This window comes from Natator depressus, chromosome 6 (genome assembly GCF_965152275.1).
Source record: "Natator depressus isolate rNatDep1 chromosome 6, rNatDep2.hap1, whole genome shotgun sequence".
NCBI classification, from domain to species: Eukaryota; Metazoa; Chordata; order Testudines; family Cheloniidae; genus Natator; species Natator depressus.
The window spans coordinates 15,344,590-15,370,540 of record NC_134239.1 but is presented as its reverse complement, the minus strand read 5'-3'; the positions used below and the strand labels follow the sequence as shown (position 1 = coordinate 15,370,540).

At 49.5% G+C, this 25,951-nt stretch overlaps 1 protein-coding gene and 1 long non-coding RNA gene across 9 annotated transcripts in view; one reads left to right on the top strand and one right to left on the bottom strand.

Annotated features, from left to right (window-relative positions):
- Window positions 1–1,069, bottom strand: part of STX3 (syntaxin 3) — a 31,939-nt gene extending 30,870 nt beyond the window's left edge. For 7 of the 8 annotated variants that reach the window (XR_012639811.1, XM_074954611.1, XM_074954608.1 and 4 more), the window contains exon 1: window positions 566–884. Coding sequence is in view for 7 of the 8 variants with exons in the window: in XM_074954611.1 (XP_074810712.1) it covers window positions 566–595 (30 nt within the window). In the remaining variant the exon portion in view is untranslated. Of the gene's footprint in view, window positions 1–565; window positions 885–943 lie in introns of those variants that run through there. The other variant, XM_074954607.1, reaches the window with a different exon arrangement.
- On the top strand, window positions 752–12,900 carry LOC141988708 (uncharacterized). The gene is made up of 4 exons (XR_012639813.1): window positions 752–891; window positions 1,715–1,791; window positions 3,092–3,787; window positions 12,368–12,900. It is a non-coding gene; the product is annotated as an uncharacterized LOC141988708 (long non-coding RNA).
- Window positions 12,901–25,951: the final 13,051 nt, after the last annotated feature.

The window sequence follows — 25,951 nt, the reverse complement described above, 5'->3', positions numbered from 1 at the left end:
ACTGGAGATGGGGGGATTGTGGAGCTGGGTGGGGGTACTGGAAAGATCAGGGAGATGGGGGAAGACTGGAGCTACCAGAGAGCTGGCAGGGAGGGGGGAGAGAGATACTGGAGCTACCAGAGAGCTGGCGGGGGGGGGGGTGGGGGGGGAGAGAGATACTGGAGCTGGCGGGGGGGGGAGGGGGAGGGAGAGAGATACTGGAGCTGGCGGGGGGGGGGAGGGGGAGGGAGAGAGATACTGGAGCTACCAGGGAGCTGGCGGGGGGGGGGGAGGGGAGATACTGGAGGTACCAGGGAGCTGGCGGGGGGGGGGGGGGGAGGGGAGATACTGGAGGTACCAGGGAGCTGGCGGGGGGGGGGGGGAACCACAAGTGCCAGCGAATGCCCCCTTCCCCTGGCGCTTCCCACTCTCATCATCACCACGGCATCGAGCCCCCCCAGCGCTACAGAGCGGTCTTGTTATTAGCATCCTCCCCCTGCAGCCCCCTCCCGCATCCGCCCCGGGGCGCAGGGCTCGAGCCCCGGGCCCCGCCTGGCTCCTCTCCGCCGCCGCCCCAGTGACTCACGGCTTTGAGCTGCTCCAGCCGATCCTTCATGGTGCCCCGCCGCTCCTCCCAGCAGGTGCGGGCTCCCCGGGCGGCCGGCTTCGCTCCAGGAAGTCCTCGCGCCCGCAGAGGCCCGGGGGACGGTTCTTCGCCTTCTCCCCGCCCAGGCTAGAGAGGGGGTGGGAGGCTCATTAGCCGAGGAAAATAACCCAAGACCCGTCCCCTCCTCCTTGATTTTTGGCCTCCCGGCCTCTGCGCGCGGCAGTGCAGAGCGGATTCCCGGGCGCTGCTGCGCTGGCCTGGCCTGGCCCCAGCTGCTAATCCTCAATGACATACAGAGGGAGGGGGTAAGAAAGACAGGGAGGGGAGGAGGGGGAAAACGGGAGCCTCCCACTTTACCTGTGCAAGAATCTGCTGCCCCACAATCTCTTAAAGAGCCAGGAGAGCGACGAGGGTGAGGTAGCGGATGAAGTGAGCTGTAGCTCAGGAAAGCTTATGCTCAAATAAATTGGTTAGTCTCTAAGGTGCCACAAGTACTCCTTTTCTTTTCCTCTGGTCTCTCTGGCAGAAGTTGGACCAGTCAAAGCTATTCCAGTACTTCCCTCTCCCTGTCTCTCTAATGACCTGGGATCCACCCAGCTACAACAAGAAAAGAGACAGGGGGTTGGACTAGCTGACCTCCTGAGGTCTCTTCAGCCCTGATCTTCGGTTCTATGACACAGTCAGGCCAGACTGGGCCCCAGGCTCAGCCCTGATCAGAACCAAAGAGCTCAGAGAAACCTCTCCTGCCATCTTTTCAGCTTGTACTCGGAGGGGAATTTTTAAGAGAGCCAGCCCTTTGCAACCAAGCACTTAAGAAACTGAGGCTGAAACTGACCAGGGATCGCCTGGTGCCCCAGGTGCCTTGTCTGCTTTCACAGAGGGAAAGGCCCAGAACAAACATGCCGTCAGAAAGCTGTTAAAATTCCTTCCGGTTTAATCATTTCAGAGGCCAGTTGCTAAGGCAGGGAAGGAAATTGGGATTCCAGGGAGGCAATCCGAACCCTGCGCCCCCTTGGATTCCCTGGGTCTGCCGTTGCACAGGGCTCATTGCAGGATCAGGACCTTGGCATTTGGGGTTGCGTTTGTTTGTTTCCAATTCAAAGTGTATGACTGAGTTTTTCTTTAAAGGTCCAGCTGACAGCCTGATTCTGGGAGGGACTGATCCCCAGCTCCTATGAAAGCCATAGGATCTCAGCACCTTTCAGGTTTGAATCCTTAGTGGTGAACTGCAGGGAAAAAATAAATTGAGCGTGTGACTTTCTTTACTTTTCTGTAATGTATAAAGAAAGTGGAAAGGAGAAAAAGGGAGGAGGAGAGTAGGGCTAATGTGAAAACTGATTGAGACAGGGAATTATTTTGATTCAAGATGCTTAAGACTGTGTGAGGGACTGCACGGCCCAGCCCAAGGAAGAGGAAGCAAAGATGACTTTAAATAATTTTTGAGCCCCTCTTGGTTCTGGGCCGGTCAGGAGCCAGAATAGCTCCTAGCATAATTTAGGCACCCCAGGGTTATGGCAGCCCTGTGACCCAGAGCAGCCATAAAGGTGTGCACTGAGGCTGGGCAGGTTTGGCCCGTGGTTAGGGTGTTAACTGGAGACCCACACTGAATTCTCTGCTCTGCCACAGACTTCTTGTGTGACCTTGAGCAAGTCATTCAGTCACTCTGTGCCTCACTTTCCCCATCCATACAATGGGGATAATAGCACTGCCCTGCCTCAAAGAGGTGTGTGAGAATCAATACATTAAAGTCTGTGATGTGTTCAGATACTAGGGTGGTAGGGGCCATATAAGTATATTAGATATGAAATATGCTCCTGCCCTGCTTTTGTCCCCAGGGCTTGTAAGAAAGCCTGTGTAGGGCTTGTCCTATGCGATGCCTGCCCCCAGAGAAATTCTTCTTCCTAGGGACTAAGGGGTTTTTCTAGGGGGTTGCACATGTTGTTGCTTGTGTCAGCTGAGCTTATTGCACCCCAGGGGCTCCTTGCATCCCTCCACTCTCCCCAACAGCTCCCTGGATGCCACCCTCCCATCCCCCTCTATTGCAGGGATTCCCTGAACACCCCAGTCTCCCCCAGCTAGGGTCTCTGTGTGCCCCCATACCCCCCTCCTCCCACACCAGAATCCCCCATTTTTCCACCATGCTAGTGGCTTTCCGTGAACACCCAGTCCAATATCCTCCATGCCCCCATTGTCTGAATGGCAGGGGCTCTGTGTGCTCCTCCATTGCCATCTTTCCCCTCATAGTCCCCATTCCCTTTTTCTCCCAGTCTCCAGCAGTTCTCTGTGCTCCCATTCCCTCCTTTCCCTATACCAGGGTTCCCATGGCAAGGGCTCTCGTGTGCACCCCCTTACCCACTTCCTCCCCATGCCAGGAGCTCTGTCTGCTCCCCATTTCCCATCTTACTAAGCCCTTTGACTCTGTAAACTGAGATGGCCTGTGGATAGTCCTCCACAAGTTCAGTTGCCTTGGTAAGTTTGTCAACATTATTAAATCTTTCCATTCAGGAATGCACATTCATGTCCTTCACCAAGACTGCTTCTCAGCTCCCTTTGTTGTCACCAATGGAGTAAAACATGGCTGTGTTCTTGCTCCAACACTGTTTGGCATCATGTTTGCAGTTGTTATAGCAGATGCGTTCAGAGACATTGATTGTGGCATTTATGTGCAGTACAGTGTGGATGGAGGTATCTTGAATATGCATTGCCTGCCTGTGAGGACAAAAGTTATGAAGACAATTATTCATGAACTGCTGTTCACCGATGATTGTGCTTTTTTGGCCCAGGAACATTCAGTTGCTCACTGACTGCTTTGCGTTTGCCACAAAATGTTTTGGCTTAACTATCAGCCTAAAGAAGACAGAAGTCATGGTCCAGACTTGACTAGGTCGTACCGCAACTACTCCATTTGTGGCCATCAATGAGGTTGTTGACAAATTTTGACAGGCAATGTCATTTAACAAGATGCAATGACTGACGACAGCATTACCAAGCACATTGGTGCAGCAGCGATGCCTTCAGAAATCTTCGTCATTGTTTCTGAAAAAACAGTGTCAAACTGTAAACACAAATGGATGTTAACTGTGTCGTTGTCATCACCACACTCCTCTACTGCTGCAATACGTGGACTACTTATCAACACCATCTAAGATACTTGGACCAATTCCACCTATGATGTCTATGGTGGATAATGGGAATAAAATGGTAAGATTTGGTTCCAAATGTTGTCAGAAGTGTGGTGCTCTGCTCTGTTCAATGTTGATAACAGTCAGCTGCATGCATGTGTTCCCTCTGTGTGCTGCCCCAGCTCCGCAGATCGCTGACACAGCAGACCCCGAGAGAACCCCCAATGACCACAGACTCTGATACGGTATGAAGGCACCCGGCCAGGCTTATTGCCAAATGAAACACAGTCTCTAGCTCCCTGGATCAGATGTCTACAGTTCTGCTAGTACATATGTACTCCCTGACAGTGGACCGGCTCAGTCAGTGGCGGGATTTACCACTGCCCCCTAGGCCAGACAAAGACATCCACTGCGGGATTCTTATACACAGGTACAAACAAGTTACACATCACTCCTGACGCGTAGAGGTGCAACCCCTCTACGTGTTAGGGTGCCGCCTCTCACAAAACAACTCTACCATGTTACCTTCCTGCCCCTGTCTTTAGGATAGGTCAGCCTGTTCCTGTTATCTGTGGGGAATGTGCTAGTACCGGAGTGTTCTGGTACCATCGTGGCACATGTTTCCATAACTAGTGCCCAGTACCTATTAGGTATGTGTATTTTTGCACCATCAGCACAGATTCTGTGAGCAGGACTTGCCTCTGGCTCACAGCTGAACTTTGCTTTATGTTAGCAAAGTCTTGACCATTACTTTAGTTCAGGCCTTAGGCTTCATACCAGGCCTCTGATGCAAGAGTTTATGTCTCAGGGCCTCATCTTACTACACCAAACATTGAGGTTCTTGAGTGCTGCAACATCACAGTCATTGAAGCTTTTATCATAAGAGCACAGCTGGAATGGTGTGGTCCATATGTCTGCCAGTAGAATACCGAAGGCCTTTTACAGAGAATTGTAGACTGGAACTTGTGTTAGGGGCAGAGCAAGAAAATGTTACAAAGACACTCTCAAGGTCAACCTCCAATCTTGCAATGTTGACCTCAACACTGGGGAGCTCTTAGCTCACGGCAAGATCCAATGGTGGCAGTTCTGCCACTTTGAGAGCTCATGGATTGCTGCAGTCAAGGAGAGACATGTGAGGTGTAAAGCTAAAAGCAACCCACATATATCTACATTTGTCTTCACCTGTGGCACCCGCGGACAGTATTGCAGGTTCCACAACTGGTCTTTGATCTACAATAAATGACATACAAGACCTACAATAAGTCACTGCAGCTCATCTGTCAGACTTGGTGGGAAACTCCATCATAACTATGCCAGCCCAGCTCCCAAGTGTAGGTGCAGCCTGCATTGATAGGAGTTTTTCTGTTGGTGTAGGAAAACCACCTCCCCAAATGGTATTAGTGACGTTGATGGAAGTGCTCTTCCATCGACATAGCTGCCTCTACACTGGGGCTTTTGTCAGTGTAGCTATGTGAGTCAAGGGTGTCTTTTTTTCACATTGCTGATCATTGTAAATATGTTGATATAACTTTTCATTGTAGGCCAACTCTAAGTAAAAGGCTAAGGCCTGGTCTATAAAAATTCACACCCTTAAGTGCTATAACTATGCTGATCTAACCCTTGCTGTAGATGTGGGTTGGTCGATGGCAGAATGCTTCCATCAACCTAGCTACTGCCGCTCAGGGAGTGGATTACCTACATCAACAGAAAAACCCCACCCATTGCTGTAGGAAGTGTCTACACTATGGCGCCATAGCGTTTTAGCGCCCGTAGTGTAGACGCCCTGAGAAAACTCCCAATCCACATTTCTGAGTCTTCCAAGGAGTCCTCCAACAAAAACAGGGAAGACCCGACTTTCACTGCGGATATTTCCAAGGTAAGAAACAAGCACACACTCCTGCAGTTCATTCAGAATGGTTGGAAGAATTGTCAAAAACACAGCTTTGATGGAAAAGTAACTTGCCACCAGCAACAAAATGGGGGGAAAGACACTCAATTTTGGTGTCACATGGATGCAGTTACAATTATGCAAGAAGTTGCCTGTAGCTCGTGTCATTATTGAAACATTTTTCAGATGACAGACAAGATTTTCAAAGGCAAGTAGTGATTCAGGGAAGGGCTGGTCAGGAGTTTTTCTATTAAATGGGTTTTCATTGGAAAATCTCAACTCATTGAAAACAAATTTCAATTCATCTTTCATTGGGAAGGATTCTCAGGTCCAGGATGGAATTTCTAGTCAAAACCAGAGAGAGAAAGACCCACCCCCAGAATAGGCAATCACCTGGAACAGCACTGTCAGAGGGGAGCTGACGAGGTCAGGGGCTCAGCCTACCGCCGATGCTCTGTTCACTTGGGATTAGTTAACTCATTGAGTTACTGGAAGGCAGTTAATTAGCTAGGGAAGCACCTGGGCAAGATAAAAAGGAAGCTACACTACAGTGGGGCTCGAGGAAAGCATTGATCCCCAGAGAGCAGAAAGAGAACGCTCCTATGGAGAAGGCTTCTCAAGGGGAAGGTGGTGACTGGGGCTCAGCAGCAAAGGAAACCCAGGGGGAGATTGCTCCTGGGTGAGAGAGTTTCCAGAAGGAAAGGACTACGAATGCTGTCTCCGAGGAGCTTGGCTCCCATGTACGATTCCAGCAGGCAACAGGAGAAGAACTAGAATTATGTGCTGTCCTGAGGAAGGGTCCTTGTGGTTCAGCCTCCACTGGGGACCTTAACCCAAGAGAAGAGACCCTTCTCCAGCTCGTGCCAAGAGGCCCCTGATACCAGAAGAGGGTTGTGGGTGATAAAGACCTCTCTGATAAGGGACATTGGGCATAACTGGGATTAACAGACTAAGGCTGACTCAGTCCTTTCCTCCTCTTCCACACCCCCACCACAGCTAGAGACACAAGCAGGACATGTATTTGTGTTTCATGTGGTGTTGGGCCATGGGTGGTTGAATAAACTAGACCCCTGGAAGGGGCGCTGTTCAATATACAAATCTCATTGGATTTATTAAAAAACCTCATTTGGGGGAAACTGAGGTAGGGATGCAATGGTGACACTGTCCTGGGCCACCAGGGTGTGCTACAGGGTGAGGGGAGGACCCCCATTACAGGCACTCACTTGAGATGCAGGAGACCTAGGTTCAAAGCCCTGCTGAACTACTTGAACCTGGGTCTTCCACACCCCATGGGAGTTTCCTAACGAGCAGGCCACTGTGGAGTGGGGGGAACGCTTGCTTTTTTTGTGTGTGGGGGGGAGTTTCACAAGGTCTCAGTTTTTGTCCAGATGCAGAAAAAATTAGAAATTTCAAAAATCTTCATGGGATCTGAAAACCATTTCCCAACTCACTCTTTTTCTGGGTGCCCACATTTTGGGTGCCCAATTTGGGATGCTCTACCTGGCTCTGGTTTTCAGGAAGTAATGAGCACCCTCCTTCTGAAAGCCAGATCTCTTCAAGGTGTTTCAAGTTGACCGCCAAGAAATCAGGACATCCAAAATCACTAGTCACTTTTGAAAATTGTGGCCATGTACCTTTATACATTGAGTTTATGGTTTCTCACTGGCCCGTTCCTGTGCCAAAGTTTTATTAAAAGAAAGCATGTGAAAGCTAAAACCAGAAAGCAATAGACCCGTATGGCTGCATTCCTTTATTCTGCTGTCAGGGATAATGAATGAAATGCTTTAGCGTTGGCTCATTTGTCACCTCCCCCCCCCCCCGCTCCCTCCAGCCATCTCGAGCATGGCATGACGTCCACAAGCTCTGCCATGAGGTCCCTACCCCATCCATATTTAAATCACTCCCCGTGACGGGGCGGATCAGCCCCGCACTAGTACAGAGTCAGAGCCAGAAGTCTCACCAGGGGTCAAAGCCAGACTCAGAGTTATGCCAAGGGTCAAGCCAGAGCCACTAACTGGAGTTAGGTTTCAGAACAGCAGCCGTGTTAGTCTGTATTGTCAGAAAGAAAAGGAGTACTTGTAGCACCTTAGAGACGAACCAATTTATTTGAGCATAAGCTTTCATGAGCTACAGCTCACTTCATCGGATGCATAAAGTGGAAAGTACAGTGAGGAGATTTTATATACACACAGCCATGAAAAAATACACATTGTAAGGAGAGTGATCACTTAAGATGAGCTATTACCAGCAGGAGAGTGGGGTGGGGGGAGAGAAAACCTTTTGAAGTGATAATCAAGGTGGGCCATTTCCAGCATATTTCCAGGAGTTAACAAGAACATCTGAGGAACGGGGGGGGGGGGGGGGGGGGAATAAACAAGGGGAAATAGTTTTACTTAGTATAATGACTCAACCACTCCCTGTCTCTATTCAAGCCTAAGTTAATTGTATCCAATTTGCAAATTAATTCCAATTCAGCAGTCTCTTGTTGGAGTCTGTTTTCTAAGTTTTTTTGTTGAAGGTTAGTCACTTCGAGATCAGAAATCGAGTGACCAGAGAGATTGAAGTGTTCTCCGACTGGTTTTTGAATGTTATAATTCTTGACATCTGATTTGTGTCCATTTATTCTTTTACTTAGAGACTGTCCAGTTTGCCCAATGTACATGGCAGAGGGGCATTGCTGGCACATGATGGCATATATCACATTGGTAGATGTGCAGGTGAACGAGCCTCTGATAGTGTGGCTGATGTGATTAGGCCCTATGATGGTGTCCCCTGAATAGATATGTGGGCACAGTTGGCAACGGGCTTTGTTGCAAGGATAGGTTCCTGGGTTAGTGGTTCTGTTGCGTGGTGTGTGGTTGCTGGTGAGTATTTGCTTCAGGTTGGGGGGCTGTCTGTAGGCAAGGACTGGCCTGTCTCCCAAGATTTGTGAGAGTGATGGGTCGTCCTTCAGGATAGGTTGTAGATCCTTGATGATGCGCTGGAGAGGTTTTAGTTGGGGGCTGAAGGTGACGGCTAGTGGCATTCTGTTATTTTCTTTGTTGGGCCTGTCCTGTAGTAGGTGACTTCTGGGAACTCTTCTGGCTCTGTCAATCTGTTTCTTCACTTCAGCAGCTGGGTATTGTAGTTGTAAGAATGCTTGATAGAGATCTTGTAGGTGTTTGTCTCTGTCTGAGGGGTTGGAGCAAATGGGTTGTATCATAGAGCTTGGCTGTAGACAATGGATCGTGTGGTGTGGTCTGGGTGAAAGCTGGAGGCATGTAGGTAGGAATAGTGGTCAGTAGGTTTCCGGTATAGGGTGGTGTTTATGTGACCATCGCTTATTATCACTGTGGTGTCCAGGAAGTGGATCTGTTGTTTGGACTGGTCCAGGCTGAGGTTGATGGTGGGATGGAAATTGTTGAAATCATGGTGGAATTCCTCAAGGGCTTCTTTTCTATGGGTCCAGGTGATGAAGATGTCATCAATATAGTAGGGGCGTTAGGGGACGAGAGCTGGGGAAGCGTTGTTCTAAGTCAGCCATAAAAATATTGGCATACTGTGGGGCCATGCGGGTACCCATAGCAGTGCCGCTGATTTGAAGGTATACATTGTCCCCAAATGTAAAATAGTTATGGGTGAGGACAAAGTCACAAAGTTCAGCCACCAGGTTTGCCGTGACATTATCGGGGATACTGTTCCTGACGGCTTGTAGTCCATCTTTGTGTGGAATGTTGGTGTAGAGGGCTTCTACATCCATAGTGGCCAGGATGGTGTTTTCAGGAAGATCACCGATGGATTGTAGTTTCCTCAGGAAGTCAGTGGTGTCTCGAAGATAGCTGGGAGTGCTGGTAGCGTAGGGCCTGAGGAGGGAGTCTACATAGCCAGACAATCCTGCTGTCAGGGTGCCAATGCCTGAGATGATGGGGCGCCCAGGATTTCCAGGTTTATGGATCTTGGGTAGTAGATAGACTATCCCAGGTCGGGGTTCCAGGGGTGTGTCTGTGCGGATTTGTTCTTGTGCTTTTTCAGGGAGTTTCTTGAGCAAATGCTGTAGTTTCTTTTGGTAACCCTCAGTGGGATCAGAGGGTAATGGCTTGTAGAAAGTGGTGTTGGAGAGCTGCCGAGCTCGTTCACCTGCACATCTACCAATGTGATATATGCCATCATGTGCCACCAATGACCCTCTGCCATGTACACTGGGCAAACTGGACAGTCTCTAAGTAAAAGAATAAATGGACACAAATCAGATGTCAAGAATTATAACATTCATAAACCAATTGGAGAACACTTCAATCTCTCTGGTCACTCGATTTCTGATCTCGAAGTGACTATCCTTCAACAAAAAAACTTAGAAAACAGACTCCAACGAGAGACTGCCGAATTGGAATTAATTTGCAAATTGGATACAATTAACTTAGGCTTGAATAGAGACTGGGAGTGGTTGAGTCATTATACTAAGTAAAACTATTTCCCCTTGTTTATTTCCCCCTCCCCCCCCATGTTCCTCAGACGTTCTTGTTAACTCCTGGAAATGGCCCACCTTGATTATCACTTCAAAAGGTTTTCTCTCCCCCCACCCCACTCTCCTGCTGGTAATAGCTCATCCTAAGTGATCACTCTCCTTACAATGTGCATTTTTTCATGGTCTGTGTGTATATAAAATCTCCTCACTGTACTTTCCACTTTATGCATCCAATAAAGTGAGCTGTAGCTCACGAAAGCTTATGCTCAAATAAATTGGTTAGTCTCTAAGGTGCCACAAGTACTCCTTTTCTAACTGGAGTTAGGGCAAGAGATCAGGAACCATATGTGAGAACGGAGCATGGAGCAGGAACCAGGCGAGGGGGCAGGAGGTTGGTCTCAGGGTCTAGTCAGCAGCAGGCCCAGCAGCTACTTGCTCAGACATGGGGTGTGGGAGGAACAAGAAGCTTTATGCTAAGAGGTCACCAATCAGCAGCTGGCTGCTGGTGAGCTGATCATGCTGAGTCAGCAGATGTTGCCCCTGTTTGTGGTGTATCAGCTCAGCTGCAGGTCTGCTGACTGGGTTTGCAGCCCAGAGGTGCAGAAGGTAACGTTCTTACTTAGCAACCCCCCAGGCCTAGGTTCAAGACTCCCTGATGCCTGACCATTGTATCACTATACACAGCTAAGGTGCCTCTTAGGAGATAGAGCTTGGCCTATAAAGGAGAATGGGGACATGAGGCACTGACCCAGAGACCCCTTTGTACTACGTGCAGTGGGCATTAAGGGTGTACTAGGCTTTACAGGGATCCCCTGGGTCTAATGTCTACATAATAGTGCAGCAAAGGGTGGCATGTGAGGTCTCTACCAACAGCCAGTAACGTGCTTGTTGCCCTAAACATGGTGAGACGTGTGGATGTATCTCTACTGAAAATTATGTTCTTACGGTATAATTGCATGGGGGATGGGGGAGAAGGGCTCCACCAGGGACAAGCAGCAACGCTACGTGAAAATAAAGGAGCTCCAGCAAGCGTACCGGAGGACAAGGGAGGTGAACAGTTGCTCCGGTTCTGCCCCACAGACATGCCACTTCTATGAGGAGTTCATGCGATTCTTGGCGGAGACCCCACCGCTACCCCAGAATGCTCCGTGGATACCTCCCCGGGGCCCCAGGCAACCTTCAGCAACAACAAGGAGAACACTGTGGATGAGGAGAGGAGAAGGAGGAGAGTGTGAGGCAGGCAAGCGGAGGATCCATTCTCCCCGATAGCCAAGAACTGTTTTTAACCCTGGAGCCCATCCCTGCCCAGGACCAGTTGGCGGCAGAGCGTGATGCCGGGGAAGGCCCCTCTGGGGTGTACGCATTTCCAATCAAACTGTAGGAGTTACGTGCCTTTGTTTTTAATGTTTAATGTGAACAAAAGAATAGGTGTAGTGGGTATTGATGCCCACTCCAGCTGTGCAGAGGGTGCTCTCTGAAGAAGTCTGTCTATGTGCAGGGGGACGGCCCGGGAATCCTCCATGGAGAGCTCTAGGAAGCTTTCATGGAGGCACTCTGCAATCCTTTGCAGAAGGTTTCTGGGGAGGGCTGCCTTATTGCGTCCACCACGGCAGGACACTTTCCCGCACCGCTCCAGTATTAACTCTTCTGGCGTCATTGCGACACACAGCATTGCAGCATAAGGACCAGGTCTGTACCCAGACGTTTGCAGCGTCTGCTCCCTTTCTGCCTCTGTTACCCTCAGGAGGGTGATATCGCACAGGGTCATCTAGGGGAAACAGAGGAAGTTTTAAATGCTAGTCCTTAGATCCCAAGAATTCAACAAGTCATCTGCCCCTGTTAGGTGAATTCTGGGTCACATAACCACACTTTCCCAAGTGTGCCCTGGTTGTGGTTGGAAGGGATCACCGTGTATTGCAACTAGCATTTTAAAAAGTGGGGGGAGGCATGCTGTTTGTCTCCCTTCTTCCCCAACCTGGTGCCGCTTTTGTAAAGTATCAAACTATTTGGGGGGTTTTACACTGGTGCCTGTCCTCAGGCACCAGCCAGGTTGCTTGGGGAAAGGGGGCTTTTCTGAAGTTCCAACCAGTGATCCCAAGGCTGTCTTCATACAAGCTGCAGCACAAGACCTCTCACCCATGTCTCATGGCCTTACTCAGCATAGCTGTAGCAGCAAACCAACTTTTGCAATAGCCAGCAGCTGAGATTACATTGTGGCTTGCAGGGAAGTGTATTGAAGGCTGTTTCTTTTATAAAAAGAATTAACCTTGCACCAGAAACAATGTATGCACTGTCAATGCTACCCTTGTGCTTTGTATTCTTTGCAGCTGAAACCTTGTCTGTCAACACATCCTCCACACTGGGACAGAGACTTTCCCAGATTAGAAGGCGGAAAAAGACGACTCTGGAGGACATGTTCCATGAGTTAATGCGTGCCTCCGAGAGTGACAAGGTGGAGCTCAGCACGTGGAGGATTACACTGTCCAACAAAACAAAACACGGCTACCATTCTGAAAACTGTCCAACAACCTGCACAAGGACAGGGAGGACAGGCAAGCATGCAGGGAACAGGAGCATGCCACAAAGGAAGAGATGCTGAGGATTATGAGGAGCAATCAGACGTGTTGAGGCATCTGGTTGAGGTTCAAGAAAGGCAGCTGGATGCTAGAGACCCGCTGCAGCCTATGGTGAACCTGCTACCATTGTTGCCAAGTTCCACGTGCTCCTCTCCCAGATGTCCTAGGATGCAGCGGGGTCGGAGGGGAAGTCTGGTATCCCTTGCACTCAATTCCAGGGGAGGTTACAAGGACCAGAAGGCACCCATTCCCATACTTTTGATTGTTGTTGCAGTGCAATTGTAAGCAAGCTGTCCTTGTGTGCCCCCCCCCCCCAGTGTTATCAGCTTCTTTGCCCCAGGTTATCTTACTTTTCTTTGCTGTCTCTGTGTGTTTGTGAGCATAATAAAACTTGTGGGATCGAGGAGAAAAGGCTCTTTATTCATTCAGCACCCTGTGGTTAGCAGGGAGTACATGAAGTGAAGGGGACAGCTTGGTAAGAACAACACCTAAGTGTCATGTTACTGGGGGTCCTTGCTGAAACTGGTTTTCCAAGCCTCACGGAGATGCAGCGCCCCTCAATGTGCTCTTCTTATTGCCCTGGTGTCTGGCTGCTCAAAATTGGCTGCCAGGTGATCTGCCTTAACCCCCCACCCTGCCAGAAACTTTTCTCCCTTCATTTCACAGAAATTATGGAGCACAGCGGGCAGCAATAACAATGGGGATATTGCTTTCCAAGGCACATTCCACCACCATTCTGCACTTACTCAGCCTATGGTTGAACCGGTCCTTACTGCTGTCCAGGCTGCCTGTGTACAGCTTCATGAGCCGTGGGAGAAAGGGGTAGATTGAGTCTCCCAGGATCACCATTGGCATTTCAACATCACCAATGGTTATTTTGCAGTGTGGAAAGTCTCTGCTTGCAGCTTTCTGAACAGGCCAGAGTTCCTAAAGATGCGCGTGTCATGTACCTTTCCCGGCCATCCCATGCTGATGTCGATGAAACAGCCCCTGCATTCCACCAGCACTTGCAACACCATTGAGAAGTATCCCTTTCGGTTTATGTTCTCTTTGGCAAGGTGGTCTGATGCCAAGATAGGGATATGCGTTCCATCTATAGCCCAGCGTGGCAAAACCATCCACTATGTCCTGCACGTTGCCCAAAGTCACTACCCTTCTTAGCAAAAGTCTATTGATTGCCCTGCAAATTTGGATTACAACAGACCCCACAGTAGATTTACCCATTTCAAATCGATGCCCCACTGACGGGTAGTAGTCTGGTATTACAAGCTTCCGCAGAGCTATCGCCACTCGCTTCTCAACTGTCAGAACGAGGAGTCCTTGTGGCACCGTAGAGACTAACCAATTTATTTGGGCATGAGCTTTCGTGAGCTACAGCTCACTTCATCGGATGCATGCAGTGGAAAATACAGTAGGAAGATACATATAGATACACACACACACACACACAGAACATGGAAAAATGGGTATATATATATATATATATATATGGGACCTTTCAGAGAAGGAGGTAAGTGCATCATGGGAAGCTAATGCCTTGTTCCCGTAGCCACCCACACAAATGTTTTGGTCCCATAAGGCACTGGGAAAAGATACACACACACACACACACACACACAGAGAACATGAAACAATCGGTATTGCCATACCCACTACAACGAGAGTGATCAGTTAAGGTGAGCTACTACCAGCAGGAGAAAAAAGAAACCTTTTGTCGTGATCATCAGCGAAATGGGCCATCCTGATTATGGAATGGCAACACCCATTGTTTCCTGTTCTCTCTGTGTGTATATATAAAATACAGTAGGAAGATAGATAGATATCTATGTATCTCCCCACTGTATTTTCCACTGCATGCATCTGATGAAGTGGGTTTTAGCCCACAAAAGCTTCTGCTCAAATAAATGTGTTAGTCTCTAAGGTGCCACAAGTCCTCCTGTTCTTTTTGAATTCCTCAGACTACACAGCTACTACTCTGAAACCTCTCAACTGTCAGAGCAGCTCTCATTTTAGTATTGCTGCACTTCCGGGCTGGGGAAAGCTCTTGACACAGTTCCTTGAAAGTGGCCTTACGCATTCAAAAGTTCTGCAGCCGCCGCTCGTCATCCCACAGCTGCATAATGATGCAGTCCCACCAGTCAGTGCTTGTTTCCCAGGCCCAGAAGCAGCACTCAACCGTGCCAAGATGAGGCGCAATTGTCGCCAGCAACTGCGAATTGCTCCACTCCATGGCTTCCAGCAGGGCTGCTTGCGTGGCTTCACATTGTTCCGCACTGTGGCTCCTGCTTCGGCTGAGTAAATACTGCAGGATAAGGCGCAAGATGTTTACAATGCTCACAACAACAGTGTAAGCTGAGCTGGGTCCATGCTTGCCATGCTATGGTGTCTGCACGGGTAACCCAGGCTTAGGAAAAAAGGCGCGAAAAAGCTTTAGTTTCTTTGCCGTTGATTTCAGGGAGGGAGGTAAGTGCATCATGGGAGGCTAATGCTTTGTTCCTATAGCCACCCACACAAATGTTTTGGTCCCATAAGACATTGCAAGCCCAATCCAAAATTCCATTCAGCTTCATGCGCTGTGGGATAGCTACCTACAGTGCAGCACTCCATGTGTCCATGCAAGCCCTGCTAGTGAGGATGCACTCCACTGACACAATGAACATAGTGGGGACACACAAGATCAACTTGCTTAAATCGGAGGCTCAGTCGACTTACATAAAATCGACTTAACTTTATAGTGCAGACATGCCCTAAGAAGACAAAAAGTGGGAGAGAGCAGGTATTATTACATGAACCTTATCCATCATTACACCAGACAGGGTTTTAAGACTGTCCCAAATTTATAATTCTTTGTTTTAAATTAACAAAGGATATTTCTCCAACCCTCCCCTTCTTTTCCAGATCAGAAATTCTGGGACCAAGCAAGTTGAGGGCTTCTCTTCACAGGGAAGTTAGTGTGCAGCAAGCTAGAGTGTGAATTTAAAGCACTTTAGCTACCCCACACTAGCTAACTGGCCACGTGCACACTCTTACTGTGCACTAAGAGTGCCCTCAGGTGGTCTAGCTTAGTACACTTCCAAAACGCATGAAGCTAATGCACACACAGGCCTTCATAGTGGGCTATAAGAGTGTCCACGTGGGGAGTTAGCCGTCAGGCGCTGGTACACACTAGCTACTCCGCACTTGTTCCCTGTGTAGACAAGCCCAGTTTCAAATGGATCAAAATGAGATTCTGTTTATCGAGAGTTCTTCTACTGCACCTGTCACCGCAGGACCTCACAAACTGAGCCAATTTAAGAATTAGTCCCAGGAAGTGGCTGAATTCTTGGCTTCTTTGTTCTCCCAGCTTGGTCACAACCAGCAATGGATCTGGGGACTTCCAGCACTGTCTACAGCGTGAGCTAAAAGACTGTCCCTTACAGCCAGGAGCTATCACACACTCAGACTGGAGGCTGAGCTAGGTCTGTGTAAACCACTCTTTGATGTTCATATACATTTCCTCATCCTCCTGTCTTCTTTTCCTTGGCTGATGTCTGGGCTATTGGCTTAGGCTAGAGAAGTGGAGTTTGCACCTGTTCTGAAGGCACTGAGATCTGGGCTCCCAACGTCCTCCTCAGGAAGGAAGTTCCATGGCTCTTAGGCCAGCTTTGTTCCCTGCTGTCACAAATTGGACCCTGAGGTTCCAGAGGAAAGGATGAATGAGACTAAAAAACCCTCTCTCCTTTCCCCTTCCTTCCTGGACATAAAGGTAGGAAAGTGCCTTTTATTAAGCTCAACAGGCTAATACGAGGTCAGACTAGATCAGTGGTTTTCAAACGTTTTTTCTGGTGACCCAGTTGAAGAAAATTATTGATGCCCACGACCCAACAGAGCTGGGGATGAGGGGTTTGGGGTGTGGGAGGGGCTCAGGACTGAGGTAGATGGTTGGGGTGTGTGGGTGAGGGCTGCGGGGTAGGGCCAGGAATGAGGGGTTCAGGGTGTGGGAGGGGATCTGGGGTGGGGCAGGGGATTGGGGTGTGGGAGGGGGTCAGGACTCTGGGCTGGGAGTTCAGGCTCTGGGATGGGGCCAGGGATGAGGAGTTTGGGGTGCAGGAGAGGGCTGCAGGTTTGGGGGGGCTCAGGGCTGGGACAGGAGGTTGGGGTGAGGGAGGGGGTCAGGACTCTGGGCGAGGGGTGCAGGTTCTGGGGTGGGGCCAAGGATGAGAGGTTTGGGGTGCAGGAATGGGCTCTGGGTTTAGGGCAGGGCTCAGGGCTTGGGCAGGGGATTGAGGCATGGGGTTGGGGTGTGGGCTAACCTTGGGTGGCTCCCAGTCAGCGGCGCAGCGGGGGTGCTAAGGCTGGCTGCCTGTCCTGGCACTGTGGACTGCGCTGTGCCCCAGAAGTGGCCAGCAGCAGGTCCGGCTCCTAAGCAGAGGTGCGCAAGAGGCTGCGCGTGGCTCTCGCCCACAGGCACCGCTCCCCTCAACTCCCATTGACCGGTTCCCAGCCAATGGGAGTACAGAGTCAGTGCTTGGGGTGGAGACAGCGCACAGAGCCCCGTGGCCTCTGTGCCTAGGAGCCGGACCTGCTGCTGGCTACTTCTGGGGTGCAGCGCGGTGCCAGAACAGGTAGAGACTAGCCGGCCTTCGCCAGGCAGCACCGCCGATGGGACTTCTAACGGCCTGGTCGGCAGAGCGGACCAGAGCCACTGAAACCCAGTGCCTTCCAGTCCGTGACCCGGTACTGGGTCGCGACCCACAGTTTGAAAACCACTGGACTAGATGATCTAAAGGTTTCTTCTAGCCTTAGAATCTCTACACATTAAAACATCAGTGGAGGTTCAGTCTTTTTAATGTTACCCCCTAACTCTGCAGCCATCCAAGGGATCAATGGAACCCTCAGCATCCCCTAAGGGCATGCCAGCCCCCTTCTACAACAAGAATAGCTGTGACACTGCTCCTGACCCATTGGCTGAGCAACTGGCCAATGCAAAGCTTGTAGTTAAGATCCTGCAAGTCAGTAAATCACTCATTGTTAAGCCTTTCCCTGTTACACCTGAATTATTTTCCCTCTCACTAACATCAAAAGTCATACTACTTTCAGCAGGATTCCTATGAATCCGAACCACATATCCACGATTTCGATATGACCAACTAATACATCTTCTATGGAAACATTTCCTCCCAGTCATCTTAGCACTATGCCTCTGACACATAATAATTCCAATGGCCTTCTCAAGGCTCCCACCTGTACCATAGAACATGTGCCTGAAATGAAAGGATCACCTTGACAGAGTGAATAATAGAGGCTAAAACTATAGTACAGAACCGTATTTCCCGCACCCCTCAGAAACAGTGCAAAGGCTTCCGGGAGTCAGGGGTAATGGAGGAGCTGAGGGAGACGGAAGTAATTACTGGGAAGGAACCTAGGTATGAACTTGGAGTGTTGTTGGGTATGAATGAGAAAAGTATGGAAGTTTTTTTGGCGGGGTGGAGAGGAATTGTTAGGGAGCATCCCCATGCAGATGCTGGCTGACCCCTAGCCTCTCCCATTCAGTCAGGCACACCTGCCCCTGTCCCCATGTCTCTGTGCCCCCACCCAGCCATCCCCCTATAGCTCTATACCCCCTCCCCCTCTGACCATGTGGCCCTGCATGTCCCTCTCCCCGTGGCCCTGCGCCTCCACAGGTGTGAGGAACAGTGGGGCGGGGAGAATAAACATGGGGAAATAGTTTTACTTTGTGTAATGACACATCCACTCCCAGTCTTTATTCAAGCTTAAGTTAATTGTATCCACACGTTCTTGTCAACTGCTGGAAATGGCCCACCTTGATTATCACTACAAAAGGTTCCCCACCCCCAGCTCTCCTGTTGGTAATAGCTCACCTTACCTGATCACTCTTGTTACAGTGTGTATGGTAATACCCATTGTTTCATGTTCTCTGTGTATATAAAATCTCCCCACTGTATTTTCTACTGCATGCATCCGATGAAGTGAGCTGTAGCTCACAAAAGCTTATGCTCAAATAAATTTGTTAGTCTCTAAGGTGCCACAAGTCCTCCTTTTCTTTAGGTCCTTGTTCCTCATGCTGTAGATCAGGGTGTTCAGTAAGGGGGTGAGAAAGGTATAGACCACAGACACTGCCTGGCCTTGCTCCAGGGAGTAGCTGGAGCTGCGGCATAGGTATATAAAGCTGCAGCGGCCATACTGCAGGACGACGACTGTCAGGTGGGAAGAGCAGGTGGAGAAGGCACAGTGCCGACCAGCTGCAGAGCGGATCTTCAGGATGGCAGCCATGATGAAGACATAGGAGATGCAGATGAGCAGGAAGGGGATAGTCTTGGCCTTCACAACATCCTCTGGCAAGGAGTTCCACAGACTGACTGTGTGCTGTGTGAAAAAATATTTCCTTATGTTTGTTTTAAACCTGCCGCCTATTAATTCCATTTGGTGACCCCTAGTTCTTGTGTTATGAGAAGAAGTAAATAACACTTCTTTATTTACTTTCTCCACACCAATCATGATTTTATAGACCTCTATCATACCTCCCCTTAGTGGCCTCTTTTTCAAGCTGAAAAAGCCAGGCAAGGGAAGAAATTTGGTATCTAACATTAACTCAGGGGAAGAGTTACAAAGCCAGGTGACCACTGATCTCAAGGCAAGCCTCAGAGTGGATCAGAAGCACTTGCACTGCCATCCCTATAATGGTCTATATGGATCTATGCAGGGAGACAATATCTGATTCAAGGGGCTCTTTAAAGTAAAAGACAAAGGCATAGCAAGATCTGAAATTCAAACTACAAATAAGACATAACATTTTAACAGTGAGGGCAGATAACCTTTGGACTATTTTACCAAAGGGAGTGATTAATTCACCATCACCTGAAGTCTATAACTGGGGACTGGTTATCTTTCTAAACCACAATTTATTGGACATAATGGTGTCACTTATGTCAAAAATTCCCTCTACTATAGTAATTAATGTCTGAAATTCTAAAGCTTGTGATATGCAGGAGATCAGATTAGATTATCATGGTCTCTTCTGGATTTCAAAGTCTCAGAATCTCTTAGGGTATGTCTACACTACGAAATTAGGTCGAATTTATAGAAGTCGGTTTTTTAGAAAGCGTTTTTATATAGTTGATTGTGTGTGTCCCCACACAAAATGCTCTAAGTGCATTAAGTGCATTAACTCGGCGGAGTGCTTCCACAGTACCGAGGCTAGCGTCGACTTCTGGAGTTTGCACTGTGGGTAGCTATCCCACAGTTCCCGCAGTTTCCGCCGCCCATTGGAATTCTGGGTTGAGATCCCAGTGCCTGATGGGGCAAAAACATTGTCACGGGTGGTTCTGGGTACATGTCGTCAGGCCCTCCCTCCGTGACAGCAATGGCAGACAATCGTTTCATGCCATTTTTCCTGAGTTACCTGTGCAGACGCCATACCACGGCAAGCATGGAGCCCGCTCAGCTCACTGTCACCGTACATCTCCTGGGTGCTGGCAGATGTGGTACTGCCTTGCTACACAGCAACAGCCCATTGTCTTGTGGCAGCAGATGGTGCAATAGGCCAGATAACCATCGTCATCATGTCCGAGGTGCTCCTGGCCACCTCGGTAAGGTCGGTCAGGAGCGCCTGGGCAGACATGGGTGCAGGGACTAAAATAGGAGTGACGCGACCAGGTCATTTTCTTTAGTCCTGCCAGCAGTCCTATTGCACCGTCTTCTGGCGAGCAGGCAGGAGACGAGGATGGCTAGCAGTCCTCCTGCACCATCTGCTGCCAGCCAAAGACGTAAAAGATAGGTGGAGTGGATCAAAACAAGAAATACACCAGATTTGTTTTGTATTCATTTGCTCCTCCCTCCCTCCCTCCCTCCATGAAATCAACGGCCGACAATTGTTTCAGTGAGGTCTGTCAGGGGCACCTTGAAAAGTTTAATGGCGATTCAGGCCTGCCTGAAATACCAGGGGGAGGGATAACTCAGTGAGGTGAGCATTGGCCTGCTAAACCCAGGGTTTTGAGTTTAATCCTTGAGGGGGCCATTCTGTGTGACAGTTGTTTTCATTTCTTCTTGATGTAAAGCCATCCCCTTTGTTGATTTTAATTCCCTGTAAGCCAACCCTGTAAGCCATGTCATCAGTCGCCCCTCCCTCCACCAGAGCAACGGCAGACAATCGTTCCGTGCCTTTTTTCTGTGCAGACGCCATACCACGGCAAGCATGGAGCCCACTGAGCTCACTTTGGCAATTAGGAGCACATTAAACACCACGCGCCTTATCCAGCAGTATATGCAGCACCAGAACCTGCCAAAGCGAAACCGGGCAAGTAGGCGACATCAGCGTGGTGACAAGAGTGATGAGGACATGAACACAGACTTCTCTCAAAGCACGGGCCCTGGCAATATGGGCATCATGGTGCTAATGGGGCAGGTTCATGCCACGTAATGACAATTCTGGGCCCGGGAAACAAGCACAGACTGGTGGGACCGCATAGTGTTGCAAGTCTGGGACGATTCCCAGTGGCTGCGAAACTTTCGCATGCATAAGGGCATTTTCATGGAACTTTGTGACTTGCTTTCCCCTGCCCTGAGGCACAAGAATACCAAGATGAGAGCAGCCCTCACAGTTGAGAAGTGAGTGGCAATAGTCCTGTGGAAGCTTGCAACGCCAGACAGCTACCGGTCAGTCGGGAATCAATTTGGAGTGGGCAAATCTAATGTGGGGGCTGCTGTGATGCAAGTAGCCCACGCAATCAAAGATCTGCTGATGTCAAGGGTAGTGACCCTGGGAAATGTGCAGGTCATAGTGCATGGCTTTGCTGCAATGGGATTCCCTGACTGTGGTGGGGCCATAGACGGAACCCATATCCCTATCTTGGGACCGGAGCACCAAGCCGGCGAGTACATAAACCACAAGGGGTACTTTTCAATGGTGCTGCAAGCACTGGTGGATCACAAGAGACGTTTCACCAACATCATCGTGGGATGGCTGGGAAAGGTACATGACGGTCGCATCTTCAGGAACTCTGGTCTGTTTCAAAAGCTGCAGGAAGGGACTTTCTTCCCAGACCAGAAAATAACCGTTGGAGATGTTGAAATGCCTGTAGTTATCCTTGGGGACCCAGCCTACCCCTTAATGCCATGGCTCATGAAGCCGTACACAGGCAGCCTGGACAGTAGTCAGGAGCTGTTCAACTACAGGCTGAACAAACGCAGAATGGTGGTAGAATGTGCATTTGGCTGTTTAAAAGTGCGCTGGCGCAGTTTACTGACTCGGTTAGACTTCAGCGAAACCAATATTCCCACTGTTATAACTGCTTGCTGTGCACTCCACAATATCTGTGAGAGTAAGGGGGAGATGTTTATGGCGGGGTGGGAGGTTGAGGCAAATCGCCTGGCCGCTGGTCACGTGCAGCCAGTCACCAGGGCAGTTAGAAGAGCACAGGAGGGTGTGGTGTGCATCAGAGAAGCTTTGAAAACCAGTTTCATGACTGGTCAGGCTATGGTGTGAAAATTCTGTTTGTTTCTCCTTGATGAACCCCCTCCCTTGGTTCACTCTACTTCCCTGTAAGCTAACCACCCTCCCCTCCTCCTTTCGATCACCGCTTGCAGAGGCAATAAAGTCATTGTTGCTTCACATTCATGCATTCTTTATTAATTCTTCACACAACTAGGGGGATAACTGCCAAGGTAGCCTGGGAGGGGTTGTGGAGGAGGGAAGGATAAAGCTACACAGCACTTTAATATTTTCAAACTTTAAAATTTATTGAATGCCAGCCTTCTGTTGCTTGGGCAATCCTCTGGGGTGGAGTGGCTGGGTGGCTGGAGGCCCCCCACCATGTTCTTGGGCGTCTGGGTGAGGAGGCTGTGGAACTTGGGGAGGAGGGCAGTTGGTTACACCGGGGCTGTAGCAGCGGTCTGTGCTCCTGCTGCCTTTCCTGCAGCTCAACCATACGCTGGAACATATTAGTTTGATCCTCCAGCAGCCTCAGCATTGAATCCTGCCTCCTCTCATCATGCTGGCACCACCTTTCAGCTTCAGCCCTTTCTTCAGCCCGCCACTTACTCTCTTCAGCCCGCCACCTCTCCTCCCAGTCATTTTGTGCTTTCCTACACTCTGACATTGCCTGCCTCCGCGCATTCGTCTGTGCTCCGTCAGTGTGGGAGGACAGCATGAGCTCAGAGAACATTTCATCGCGAGTGCATTTTTTTCGCCTTCTAATCTTCGCTAGCCTCTGGGAAGGAGAAGATCCTGTGATCCTTGAAACACATGCAGCTGGTGGAGGAAAAAAAAGGGACAGTGGTATTTAAAAAGACACATTTTATAGAACAATGGGTACACTCTTTCACGGTAAACCTTGCTGTTAACATTACATAATAGCACATGTGCTTTCATTACAAAGTCTCATTTTGCCTCCCCCCCACCACGTGGCTAGCCCCTCCCCTCTCCCCCCTCTTCGTGGCTAACAGCGGGGAACATTTCTATTCAGCCACAGGCAAGCAGCCCAGCAGGAATGGCCAGCTCTGAATGTCCCCTTAAGAAAAGCACCCTATTTCAACCAGGTGACCATGAATGATATTACTCTCCTAAGGATAACACAGGAGTAAATTGTCCTACCATGGTGGACGGAATAAGGCTGCCCTCCACAGAAACCTTTTGCAAAGGCTTTGGGAGTACATCCAGGAAAGCTTTATGGAGATGTCCCTGGAGGATTTCCCCTCCATCCCCAGACATGTTAACAGACTTTTCCAGTAGCTATACTGGCCGTGAATGCCAGGGCAAATTAATCATTAAACATGCTTGCTTTTAAACCATGTATACTATTTAAAAAGGTACACTCACCAGAGGTCCCTTCTCCGCCTGGCGGGTCTGGGAGGCAGCCTTGGGTGGGTTCGCAGGGTACTGGCTCCAGGTCCAGGGTGAGAAACAGTTCCTGGCTGTTGGGAAAACTGGTTTCTCCGCTTGCTTGCTGTGAGCTATCTACAAGCTCATCATCATCATCTTCCTCATCCCCAAAATCTGCTTCCATGTTGCCTCCATCTCCATTGAAGGAGTCAAAAACACAGATGGGGTAGTGGTGGCTGATCCCCCTAAAATGGCATGCATCTCATCATAGAAGTGGCATGTTTGGGGCTCTGACCCAGAGTGGCGGTTTGCCCCTCTGGTTTTCTGGTAGGCTTGCCTCAGCTCCTTAAGTTTCACGCGGCACTGCTTCGGGTCCCTGTTATGGCCTCTGTCCTTCATGGCCTGGGAGATTTTGACAAATGTTTTGGCATTTTGAAAACTGGAACGGAGTTCTGATAGCACGGATTCCTCTCCCCATACAGCGATCAGATCCCGTACCTCCCCTTCGGTCCATGATGGAGCTCTTTTGTGATTCTGGGACTCCATCATGGTCAACTCTGCTGATGAGCTCTGCATGGTCACCTCTGCTGATGAGCTCTGGACTCACCTGCAGCTTGCCATGCTGGCCAAACAGGAAATGAGATTCAAAAGTTCTCGGGCATTTTCCTGTCTACCTGACCAGTGCATCTGAGTTGAGAGTGTTCATAGAATCATAGAATCATAGAATATCAGGGTTCGAAGGGACCTCAGGAGGTCATCTAGTCCAACCCCCTGCTCAAAGCAGGACCAATCCCCAATTAAATCATCCCAGCCAGGGCTTTGTCAAGCCTGACCTTAAAAACTTCTAAGGAAGGAGATTCTACCACCTCCCTAGGTAACGCATTCCAGTGTTTCACCACCCTCCTAGTGAAAAAGTTTTTCCTAATATCCAACCTAAACCTCCCCCACTGCAACTTGAGACCATTACTCCTTGTCCTGTCATCTTCTACCACTGAGAATAGTCTGGAACCATCCTCTTTGGAACCACCTCTCAGGTAGCTGAAAGCAGCTATCAAATCCCCCCTCATTCTTCTCTTCTGCAGACTAAACAATCCCAGTTCCCTCAGCCTCTCCTCATAAGTCATGTGTTCCAGACCCCTAATCATTTTTGTTGCCCTTCGCTGGACTCTCTCCAATTTATCCACATCCTTCTTGTAGTGTCGGGCCCAAAACTGGACACAGTACTCCAGATGAGGCCTCACCAATGTCGAATAGAGGGGAAAGATCACGTCCCTCGATCTGCTCGCTATGCCCCTACTTATACATCCCAAAATGCCATTGGCCTTCTTGGCAACAAGGGCACACTGCTGACTCATATCCAGCTTCTCGTCCACTGTAACCCCTAGGTCCTTTTCTGCAGAACTGCTGCCTAGCCATTCGGTCCCTAGTCTGTAGCTGTGCATTGGGTTCTTCCATCCTAAGTGCAGGACCCTGCACTTATCCTTATTGAACCGCATCAGGTTTCTTTTGGCCCAATCCTCCAATTTGTCTAGGTCCCTCTGTATCCTATCCCTGCCCTCCAGCGTATCTACCACTCCTCCCAGTTTAGTATCATCCGCAAATTTGCAGAGAACGCAATCCACACCATCCTCCAGATCATTTATGAAGATATTGAACAAAACCGGCCCCAGGACCGACCCCTGGGGCACTCCACTTGACACCGGCTGCCAACTAGACATGGAGCCATTGATCACTACCCGTTGAGCCCGACAATCTAGCCAACTTTCTACCCACCTTATAGTGCATTCATCCAGCCCATACTTCTTTAACTTGCTGACAAGAATACTGTGGGAGACCGTGTCAAAAGCTTTGCTAAAGTCAAGAAACAATACATCCACTGCTTTCCCTTCATCCACAGAACCAGTAATCTCATCATAGAAGGCGATTAGATTAGTCAGGCATGACCTTCCCTTGGTGAATCCATGCTGACTGTTCCTGATCACTTTACTCTCATGTAAGTGCTTCAGGATTGATTCCTTGAGGACCTGCTCCATGATTTTTCCGGGGACTGAGGTGAGGCTGACTGGCCTGTAGTTCCCAGGATCCTTCTTCTTCCCTTTTTTAAAGATTGGCACTACATTAGCCTTTTTCCAGTCATCTGGGACTTCCCCCGTTCGCCACGAGTTTTCAAAGATAATGGCCAATGGCTCTGCAATCACAGCCGCCAATTCCTTTAGCACTCTCGGATGCAACTCGTCCGGCCCCATGGACTTGTGCACGTCCAGCTTTTCTAAATAGTCCCTAACCACCTCTTTCTCCACAGAGGGCTGGCCATCTACTCCCCATGTTGCGATGCCCAGCGCAGCAGTCTGGGAGCTGTCCTTGTTAGTGAAGACAGAGGCAAAAAAAGCATTGAGCACATTAGCTTTTTCCACATCCTCTGTCACTAGGTTGCCTCCCTCATTCAGTAAGGGGCCCACACTTTCCTTGGCTTTCTTCTTGTTGCCAACATACCTGAAGAAACCCTTCTTGTTACT